The sequence below is a fragment of the Palaemon carinicauda genome, chromosome 21, assembly GCF_036898095.1.
Source record: "Palaemon carinicauda isolate YSFRI2023 chromosome 21, ASM3689809v2, whole genome shotgun sequence".
NCBI classification, from domain to species: domain Eukaryota; kingdom Metazoa; phylum Arthropoda; class Malacostraca; order Decapoda; family Palaemonidae; genus Palaemon; species Palaemon carinicauda.
The window spans coordinates 22,562,300-22,574,432 of record NC_090745.1 but is presented as its reverse complement, the minus strand read 5'-3'; the positions used below and the strand labels follow the sequence as shown (position 1 = coordinate 22,574,432).

Here is a 12,133-nt window from a genome sequence, read left to right as displayed (position 1 = left end):
TAAAAATAAATGTATGGAATTACACACTTGTAATGGTTATAAAATAAAATGGGCTACTATACCTGTCATAGGCCATCCTGCTACATACATATAGATACACATACAGTAAATATGACCTTCCTGTGGCATGCATGGATTTGGGATATGTGCTGTCATATATACTAATCTATGTATGTACACTGTGATGTGTGCTTATATTTACTGACAGACCTGCATAAAATTACTCATTGGGAGCCTATCCAAATGTTTGACTCTCATCTGGCTGCTACATAGCCTGCAATATACATATAACATACTGCCCCCTCTGGGCTCTTAAAAATGATGCACCTTCTTATGCTATTACTTACAAATAGATCAAGATAATAGTCCTAAGATCATTGTAGTATAACAGTTCCAGTAGCTGTGGCTTCCCTCGCGAATCTGTTTATTTACGTTTACCTTTTGCACCCTTAGGTGGCGCACATGCCGCTTGCCCGCCAGATTTGACCTGTCCTAACTCATTATTCCACATAATTGATGAGGCCCTTCCAACGATGTCTGCACGGCAGAATATCCAGACGGTAGCGATTTGCTAACTGCTTGCAATGCTGATCCGTGCAGTGCCGCATGGTTTGGAATACTTTAGTAGTCTATGGTACCCTTCAGACAAGAGGTTTTTCACCTTGAGGTAGGCACTCCTTTTGTGCTGCAATTTTTTAGTTATTAATATGAAGTCATTTCTATTATTATTATCATTATCAAAATACTTTATTATTATTGTTATTATACACTTTGTAATAGCTCAGGTACAACTATGAATATGATTATATTTTACAGATCATTAGCACCTTGGTTATTATACAACTGTTCGTGTGAAGACATGCTTTTTGACATAGATTCAATCCACTCGTGTGAAGCAGGCCTAAAGATGCTTGTTCCCGGAAAAGCCTGCTTTCCTTCGGCAGTTCTCCTAACAGGCTCATGCTTCAGTTGACTGACCCCAAGGGTACTGTGAGCTCTGCCATTCCCTTATGGAGGAGGGAGGAGTGGCTTTTAATTGGATTGCAGGGTTGGTACTCTGTCTGGGTTGAACAGCTCACTTGCATTCAGTGCAATAGCTGCTATCATCTCACACCGCTCAACCAACCTTGAAGATACCAGTCAGTGGGTAACCTCCGTTACTCCCTCCTGAAGGAGATCATCCTTCTAAGGGCTGTGGTACTTTTCCCATGCCATGAAAAGAACTGGAAAGGTGGGCTCTTACACCATCATCATAGCTAATTATACTCGGTCACGGGTGAGACTGCTCACCTGCAACTGGGGCACAGTAGCAGCTGTCACACTGGGCTTACGCACTGCTTGACCAACCTCAAAGGTACAAGAAAGGGGGTGAGCTTCATCACTAGGGACAGAGTAGGAGAGCAGATGCTAGAAGAATTTCTTGTGAGACAACTACTACTTCTAAGAAGAGGTATCCAAAGAATTGAATATGAGGAAGGGAGAAGAGAGAAAATTTATATCATCTTCCCCTTGCTACCGCCACAGGAGGAAGCTACAGGAACTTCCTCAGCAGCAACAGGAACCACTGATGGTTACTGTCCTAGGGGGAGCACTAGTTACATTTACAACAGACCCTACACTACACTGCAAAATGGTTTCCCTATAGAATCTCAAATCTTCAAGGTAAAGAAAGATGTTAAGTTTTGAATCCTACTGGAAATTATTGGCTTGAGTGGGGCTCGAACTCCTAACTCTTGGATTGAGACACAAAAGAGGTTTCCAAAAGGCAACCACAGTCCTTAAGAGATATATATATATATACAGTATCAAGAATTCCTTTTGCCGTTCTGTCTCTTCATAAGACACGAATCATAGACATGAATCATACAGTATAAGGTGTAACACATCGTAAAGGTACATGTATCTGATATACAGTGGTTCATGTTCTTACAGAAACTAAAGAAACATAATAAAAATTAGGTTTACATACAAAATCAGTTTTAAAAACACCATCAATTTAATTAGGATAAAAATCTTGTACAATTGTCAGCACCAAAAGGGCCAAAGTATGACAAACAAATCCAAGAGCTCACATTATAACATACAGTACTTACAATTCTGAAATTTATAATTCATATTACAGTACAGAACTTATATTTTGTCTCGGATCCTACTAGTGAATACACATTAATTTTTACATATAAATAAATGCAGCTTCTCTAATCAGACAAGACTAGTATAACTTACAAACTGTAATTTGTTGCTGGTAAAAGCATTTTTAATAATACATTGACAGATGGAAATGGCATATTGTAGAAATTACTTTTTAAAGTAACAGCTAACTAAACTTAACTATCAAGTAAAGGAAAAGAGGAATGCTGATAAAAACTCCTCTTAAAACATTATTTTGATATTGATTTTATCATGTTTTCTTTCTTTACCATTAATTTTCAGTTTTGAGAATTTTAAATTTATCTAAAAAAAATATATATAATTTTAGTCTTAATTTTGTTATCTTTGGCTAACAGTGAGTATGTAAAATGATGTAGAGATCCCACAACAGTTTAATGATACTCATTTCTATTGCAGCTGGAATCCAAACTGCAGCTTTTTTTTTTTTTTTTTTTTTTTTTTACATCAATGCAAGGAAATACTTTGTACGTGCTTGACTGGTGGACTGGGCATGGATATAATATAACATGACACCTGCCTTAAACTATGCTTTAAAAAACAACCCTACTAAGAGACTGGCATTTATTAAAGAGTAGCTGTGAAGCTATTGAGCTAAAGGCCACATGCTAGTGCATTTTGAACAATCACTAGAGACTTGAAATTTGTAGTCACAGCTGTCTTCCAGAAATATGATGCCCCTACACTAAGAAGACAAAGACGACATCTAAAGTATATATGGCTGGTTAATAGGCAAGAGATGCAGTCAATAAGTGTGTTTTCATGATGCTCAAGGTAAAAAGGAGATTATCTACTATGGCAATTTGATGTTAAATGTCACCATAAAAATCATCAAGAAGGTAATACTGTAACAGGCTCTTATAAAGATGAAGGGACCAAGATGAAAAGACATCTTCCATTTCCTAACTAAATCTCCAATATACCACACATGCTGAAGAAGACCGTTTCCCTTTTCATAACTATTGATGAGATAATGTATATGATAGACTAAAAGATTAAGATAACTTGGACATTGACATGCATCGTTATTTGCCAGTTATACTAAAAGGAGGATGAAGTGTTTGTCCAATGAGAAAAGTGAGCAGCAAGACAAGAGTGGTAAATAGTAAAAAATGCTACTAGAAAGTCCCATTTTGCTTAACGCAGGAAGCCTGTGATACTGAAGACACATTCAGTCATTTTATCCCCAAAATGTTTCTCATTGTTGACAGCTTTAGCTCATTCAAGTATCAACTACGTACTCTTATCAATTGCACCCTTGATTAAGTTATAGTTCTAGAATACCTATTCAAGTAAATTATCAAGCTACGCATTTTTTCCATTGTTTTCAAGTTAAAAACGAACAATTTGATTTATGAAATTTGGACCATGTGTCATGTTACTAGGGATAGAGATGCCACTCCCTACAGAGTTTCAGTGGGGAAAAACCTGCAATTCAACTATGAAGTGAAAGTTGACAGATTGAACAGCAAAGTAAAAAGAAAGGAGTGAGAGGAGATAGATACAAGTAGATAGGATGTCTTGGTCTGTAAGCTGGATGAAAGGGGCTAGTGTTGAAATGCATAAACACCACCTATATGTTCTCACCAATTCCTAAGGGCCTTCATGTAACTGAAAATTACAAAGAGAAGGAAATTCAATTCCAAGAAAGCCATAGGAAATAAAGATAGATAAGAAGCTTTGATCCGTAAGCTGGATGATAGAGCGGCTGGTGTTGAAATGCATGAGCACCTATACTTTCTAACCCCAATCCCCAAGGACCTTCATGTAATTTTGAACATTACAAAGAGAAGGAAATGCAATAAGAATGAATTTACCTGCATTGAAAAGCAATGGAAGGGTGATAGGGTGTTTCACATTCTTGAATCCTAGTCCAATTTTATGAGGGTAGTATGTCTTGTAAGATAATGTCATTCAGAAATTACCGGTCTTTTCTTTATTCAAAGATTATATTGTTCTGTATGAGGGAATATACTAACTAAATACTTAATATTTCAATAATAAAATTATTATGTATTGCATTCTTTAACAGGAACTGTGAAAATCTGCTTGGTTCTGTAAACGGTTTAGGAACTATTACTTCAGGATCTCTTGGGTCACCATGGTCATCTCTTATCCCTCAAAGCTTTTCCTGAATATTATTAAGGTCCTTGTACCAGCCACAGATAGCAACTAGAGCCCACTGTAATCTGTGTTAACAATTGGAGTTTAGGCCACTTGGCCGAACACTGGGAATTCAGAGGTCATTCAATGCAAAGATGGGGAGAGAGACCTTGTGGTTGTATGAACTAAGTTAAAAGAAGCAGAGTAGCACAGAGGAAGAAATAAAGCAATAAACTGAAATTATGAATGTGGACAAAACAGCTGGAGCCTGTGAAGCCATTCAGCATGAAGTACAACTGGGGAAAACTCAGTTGGACAGTAAAAAAAAAAAAATGAGGCATGAATGGAGATCAAGTAGAACTATATAAAGCAAGTGCAATTTGAGGCCAAAGAGATTTATGATTCTCTTTCAGATAAAAGATCGGGTACTTGCAAAATGAAATAGTACTGTACCTCCTTGAATTTTATGTCGTGGAAAAACTCTCTAACCCAGTACTCTCATCATAAAGAATCCTACGGACATTTAAATACCATATGAACACGAACAAAATCCCCCTTGGGCGACTTGGCATTTACTTTATTTACTTATGACATCTTTCGAGTCAATAAAATGCTGCTCTAAGACCATAAGTCCATGCTGGGTTTTAGCTAGCTCAATCTAATGCAATAATGACAAGAAGCAATGAATCAGATAAATCACATTCACTTATTTTATGCAAAACTGGATTTCTTAAAATAAATCTTTAGCTCAAAACATTGAATCTCTCACCTAGATTATTAATAATAACAAGTAATCAAGCCCCTGCCAAAATTTCTCAAATCTCATGGAGCTATAGAATTGAATAATGGTGGTGTTGTTAACTACCAATCTCCTCTACAATTTTCTTTCATCACTTTAATTCAACTTTGGTTATACCTGTATTGTATGTAATAATCATTGCTCCAAACTTACCACAGGTGATCTCATTACAGCAGAAAGAAAAGTCACAAAACTTAATTTAGGTAATGACCATCAATCTCCATCTCCAGTTTCTATTTTGAAAGTGAAATATTATGAAATCCTTATGACTATACTGACGGAAAAGACACAAATTTGGGTGCATGCTTATGTCACTGTTTCTCCAAACTTGGCAAGGATCATCTCTCTGGTTAACCACGGAGTTATAAAATAAAGCACATTCTACATGTAAAAAATTAAACATACCACGAAATAGGATGCTGCACTAAAACCCCCTTGAATCATAAAAACTGTTCTCAAGAACTGTGCATAATGCTCAAACCACCCTGAGACTGCAGAAAGTAATTCAAGAAGGGGATTATAGTACAGAAATATCAAAAGTAACTGGAATAACAAATATGTATAATGTTGAAAATATCAATAGACTATAATCTCCAATAGCAATAAGTGCTTCCATAAGTTTAGTTAACTACTACTAGTGATAAAGAAATATAAAATTAATATAAAATAAGATTATAACTTGCCAGTTACAATATTTATAATTGATATTGCAAACTCTTTGTAAGAACCATACTGTATAATAATGAATATAAATTTGATGAAAAAAAAAAAAAAAAAAAAAAAAAAAAAATTTAAATTTATAAAACAAAACATAACAAAAATGTTATTTTAGGCGCTAATTTTTTTTACATTACAATTAGTTAGTTTACCGAGTTTCATGATAAACAGTAAATAAGAGGATATGTATCACGGATATTTCAAATATGTAATTTAATAGAAATATTAAAAAAAACTTAAATCGTAACAAATTGTAATTATAGGTGAAGGAACGACTCAAAATGAGTTAGTTGTGTGATAAGAGTTGCACCCATTGTCAAACGTATTTTCAAATTTTGTTAAAACCACAAGCTTAAACTCTGATGATGTATATATATAAAAGGAAAAAATTATGTATGCTGTACAGTATATAAAATCACAATTATCCCTATGTACACTATCAAATAAACTTTCTATGGCTGCAAGTAGCTCTATATGATAACATGCATAATATATACATTTCTTTTCTTTATGGATATAAAAAATAGAGTTAAAAAACAGCTTGCATATATAAAAAATATCCATTTGCTGCATTCAGTATACAGTAAATACTGCTTATGCAAAAATGCCAACACCAAGGACTAGTGCAAAAATATAAAATGGCGCTGTTGCTTACCACAATAATTTATCAACTTTAAGAAAAAGCACTGTAACTATTATTTATTAGCGAGCTGCCACAGGCCATTTATCAATGTATCAACGAGGTGCCTGAAATCTAAATTACGGGGAAAGATCTATTTTCTTAGCTGGGGAAAGTTAAAAAGTACATTGATTCTTTTCAAATTATATAACAAAAGGATGGAGGAAATGTATCAATGAAAGTGAATCATGGTAATGACAAAAATCAGAACACATCAAAATTAAATATTAAATTTGCAATGCTGTATAAAACACGTACAATGTACTCAAAAAGCCAAAAGGACTTTTTGTAAATAACGAAGTATATTTTCCTATTAATATTTAGCTACCACATACAACTCACATTTATCAAAAAAATTTAAATGCAGTAAAATAAAAATGTGAAAATTGAAAAAAAAATTCCACAAAATGTTTAAAAAACTACAATAGCTCTTTTAAATTAAAGTAAAATGAAAGATGGATAAATTTTCATTTTCAAATAAATGTATCTTTGACTTAAAAGTTCACAAGGGTTTGAGACTATAAACAATTTATTAAATTTAGAAGGAATTTTCATGTGCTGGAGTTTGTACCCTATAAAGGCCATTTATTGGTTAAAAATACAAGGCAAAAGACTGATTTCTCAATCAAAATAGACAAATACCTCAAACTGGTTTATTAATAATTTTGTCTAAGTCATTTAGATACCATTTAAAAGTTAAACTCTTTGAAACCATATAGTAACAGTTTTAGTGGTAGGATAATGTATTATTTAATCCATAAAAGTACGAAAACATTCATTTAAGTGGTTAAAGAATTGGGCAGAAAATTTGAATTTTTGCCAGTAATAGAGCCACCTGTATCGGGGAATTTTTCACAATCTTCTCTGACCACAACATGACCATCTCTTGTAACATTCAATGGGTAGGTCATTAAGTGGGAGTCATTATGCTCGACTTGAGGGGAAATGAACTTTTCAAGATTAACTAGACCAGTATCTCTCATTGCTGCCATGCAGGATAATGAGGCTGGGCTCAAATGTTCCTCCATATGACTACCACAGTGCTCTGCCCACAAGGCTAGACGGAAAGACCGAACTTCTCCTTCAATCTCACCATCACCACATTCTTCTTTGGTGTACTTAGGCTGATATGCTCCAACTGCCATTTCTGAATCTCGATTACCACTCATGCTCCTTTCATTAATATTAGCAGAACCAACAATGATGTACTCATCATCAAAGATGGCCATCTTAGAATGAACATAAATCATGAAACGCAAGGATTCACGTACTTTTGCTGCTACGGAACTTGAATCTGGTTCCTCTAATCCTTCTGGAACCTCATCAGGACTTTCACGCTTACCTAAGCAAAAGAAACCCAAGTAATCTGAAGGATGAGCATCAATTTTGGCTTTGCGAATAGCCTTTGCAATCTTCCGGTACATCATTTCCATTGTACGATGTTGCCAGTGAAGAATTTCTTGTACAGCAGATGATGTAGGATCACCTTCAGGATGAATTGGAATAACTATATAAACTCTGAAGTCTGTACCTGCTTTTATCGCATTTACAATTTTCATTGTGAGTTCTATAGGTATGAGATGGGGACATTTAGCATCATGGATAAACCAACTATGGGCAGAACCCAAGAAATACTGGTTTTCAATGTATATAAAACGTTTAGCTCTACGGATGTGATGGATATATGCACGCTGAATAGAATTCTCATAAAGTCTTCCCTTTCTAGTAAGCAGTTTGTCTAATACATTGGTCTCAAAGAGAGCTGAATCAGAGTTTATCGAGCGGAAAAACTGAACATTCCAAGAATCATCATCTGAATATTCCCAGTCCAAGTCAAAATCATCTGATGTTACTGCTATCAGTCGATTCTGCCGATCAAATGCTTGTCGGCGCCAGCGTTCCTGAAAATTAGCAAGTAAGTCCTCTGCTGCAGGACCCTCTACATACATGTGTATGTCATGCCATGGCTGACGTGGTCCTGTTGTAACACTTGCCTGACAAACTCCATTATAAAAGTCATGTTGGTGTTGTTCGGGGAGAGTTTTAAACAACGGATGTTCTGGTGTATCCCATCGACCATCTGTAAGATCAATGCCACCAGCAAAGGCTATAAGACGTCTCTTTTCAGTACCTTCTATTTCAGCATCTACAATTACACACTTCTGATGATGAGTGTACAAGGTAGCAACATAATTACTTTCCATCAATTTCCCCTTGTTCTTCTGACGAGGGGCCAGAAATACCTCCACTTCAGAACCTTCAAAGAATATTCTTGTCTCTTCATCATGTGTGCCCATTATTCCTGGTGTATAAATGTCAGTACTCATTGCTTCATTCCATACCATCAACATAACTCTTACACCTTGTTCTGCCTTTCTCTTTAAAATATCACCAAAATTTTCACATTCGCCCTCACGAATGAGACTTAGGTCTGTTTTTACACTCCATCCAATTATATAAATAAGCTTTTGAGCATCTTCTATAGCCTTTGTGATATCAATCCATAGCTGAGGAGGCTCATAAGGATCCCCACTTGGAGCAGGAACATCAGTGACAGGAGGAATGGCAGGAGTGTGAGCATCCTGGTACAACTTTACTTTACAACCAGTCCTAAGAGGAAACACAGTGTCTGGAACCTCATTTGATCGTGTGATCGATTCAGCTGATACATACCTTAAAGCTACATTCAGGGAGCCTTGGGGCATTCCATCCTTACTTATAAGGGGAAACCATCCAGTTACAGGCTCCTCTTTGAGAAGATCTTCAGCACGGATACTCATGTAGCCCATGCACTCCATTTGGACCAGATCCAAATCCTTAACAGTAAATAATAAGGACTCTGTTTCATGACACATTTCGATGCGGAATTTTTCTCCCCAGTTCGGGTTAAGGGAGTTAAAGATGATGGATGTCTTGGCAATACGACATGTCTTTTTTCCCCCACAGCAAGTGTCCACAGTAACGTAAGGGTCAGAGACATCCTTCGAAGAGCGAAACCAAGAATTATCTACATCAGGAAGATCTCTTCCTTCTATGACCTCCAAGTACAGCACACCATGTAGAAACACCATCTTTCCCCGTTCGGCAATACTGCCACTCTGGCTGAAGCCTGTAAAAGGACAACTTTTCAGTGAAAGCATTCTAAGCATATGTTTAATAGTCAAAACATGAGATAAAATAAAATCAAATGCCAATTTAAGAAATAAAGCTATTAATGATTACAGTACAATAACAGTATTGTACATATCTAACGTATGGAATTTTAGTATATTTCCTTTCACACAATCCACCTCGAAAGTTATTGTACTGCAAAGCATATTCAGATTTCAAAAGGAAAACATAAAACGTTACAAAATCAAGAGTTCGGGGAATGAGACTGACCAAATGAGCATCATTTTGTGGAAGTGTATTGTATCTATCAGATAAAAGCAAATGCTGTAAAGAAAATCAATACTAGTTTTACCAACCCACTTTTCATATAAAATTAGGAAATAACAAGTCTGGATATTCCTATATATATGCTAATATATTTATGAAATAAATTATTATAATTTTACCCTTTATATATTTATTTACAATAGCAAGCGTACAAATAAGAACCTCTTTACGTAACTCTTGGAGCTAAATGATTTCATACTCATGAGCAAAATTAAAAAAGTTAATCATTATGTAAAGATTTGCACTACAGTAATGGAGTTGTAAATAGCTAATGAAAGTCAGTCAAATTCTGAATGAAAATACGATCAAGGAGTGCTTAATCATATATTTTACCATATCATTAAGTCACAGCTGAAAGTACAGAAAAACACCTCGAATCAAATTTCTGTACTCCATAATAAATACACTGCATAGTTACTTTTCTATATGCAATATGTAAACAACAGTATTTCCAGAGGTATATTACATAAATTTGTTCAAATTAAAGTACTAAACTACTTGGTTAATTACTGTAATTTTTTTTAAATAAACGCCTATACCCAATATCTACATCAAGAACATCAACTTATTGCAAAGGCAGAAGTCATACTTCTTCCAACTGGCAACACTGACCATTTTGGATATGGGCTGCATGCTTAATTATCTTAAAAAAGGCAATATCCTATTGTATACACTACATTAATTTAGTGAATCTCCATACTTGGAATATAAATTTTTAAACTTATAAAACATTACTAACTCAGTCAATAATCTCCACTAGTCATAAGCATGGAGATCGAGATATAATTAAAATTTTTATCATATTGTACAGCATATTATTCCCATATATATAGCTCTGTACCTACTGCATAAAGTATAATACTGTAGATATGTATTCATGACTAATTACATTTATTAATATTTCATATATAACACCAAATATACTGTATAATAAATAAATTAACGCCTGAGAAAAAAAAAAAACTTTTGAGACTGATCGAAGGAATAGTAGAATGAGTAAAGAAAAAAAAAAAACTTTCCGGAAGACTATACATTCAATTAATGTAATTTACTTTAATAAATAATGACGGATTTGGAGAAGTTAAAGGTGATTATTATTGTATCTTTAAGACACAATAGCACTTTTTTTTGAGAAATGTAGTATGAACAAATTGAACTGCAAGTCGCAATAATGAAAAAGATAACAAATACCTAGCTCTCGGGTAAATAACATTTAACCGTAACCTACAACAACCAAGAAATATCATCAAAATTATATATATAAAAAAAACAATATTGCAAATGTTGTTTAACATAGGTGCTTATCCTGACTATGAAAACCTTTGTGTTAACTATAATTCTAAGAAATTTTAAATAATAGACAGCTATCACTAGTGGTAGCGTTGAAGAATTTTAATGGTGAACTAAATAAAATCTATATTATTCAAACAACTAAATTCATGAATAAGTTTTTGAAAGCTAAGTAAAGTATGACCTTGAATTTGAAACTAGTTGATACAAATTATGCACAAGTAATTATTCACAATGTAGAACATATCTTCTCTAATTACTTGATAAATTAATTCACCAGCTGTGGGAAATCGCCATCTATAATCTGTATTATATGAATAACTAACATCGATATAGAACTGCTATAAATATTATTTAGTACCTTAAATATATACATTTCCATATGTCTACCGAGGAAATCTGACTACACCAACTCGCTAATTGAAGCTTAAGGTTTATTGAATATATGCCACGAGTTTAAAAGTTTATGTCATTCTAAAGAGGGTGATTTGGTGTTGATGATCTTTCTTTGTACGAAAAATATTGGTAGTAAACATTGGGGTTTTATTTTAAAACAACACAGGATACATCCTGAGTTTATTGATTATATTGAATACATATATACCACATATAACAACGTACTGTGCTGTGCTATACACTATCAAAATGCTTTTAAAACTACGCATCTCGTATACATTCACAAAAAGTTTTAATTATTCTAAACTACATCTATCAAGTGGGTGGTGACAACCATGCATAATACATCTTACAATACATGTACTATAAACACTTGAGAATAACACGTGCACAAAAAATTACTACTAGCAATGAGAAATAAGCATTGAGAAAGTAGAAAATCTCCAAAACCGAACAGTTGACATCAATTCTCACTACAATGAGCAGATGAAAACTTATCCGTTTGCTACACTTACCTACAAGATATTATTACATTAAAACAA

The 12,133-nt window shown here is 34.3% G+C and overlaps 1 protein-coding gene across 8 annotated transcripts in view; it reads right to left on the bottom strand.

Moving 5' to 3' along the window:
* Positions 1–6,427: 6,427 nt before the first annotated feature.
* LOC137615214 (uncharacterized) overlaps positions 6,428–12,133 on the bottom strand; it is a 66,598-nt gene continuing 60,892 nt past the window's right edge. For all 8 annotated transcript variants that reach the window (XM_068344879.1, XM_068344876.1, XM_068344878.1 and 5 more), the window contains one exon: positions 6,428–9,576. In XM_068344879.1, coding sequence (XP_068200980.1) covers positions 7,247–9,538 — 2,292 coding nt within the window. In that variant the 5' untranslated portion in view covers positions 9,539–9,576 and the 3' untranslated portion in view covers positions 6,428–7,246. The remainder of the gene's footprint in view (positions 9,577–12,133) is intronic.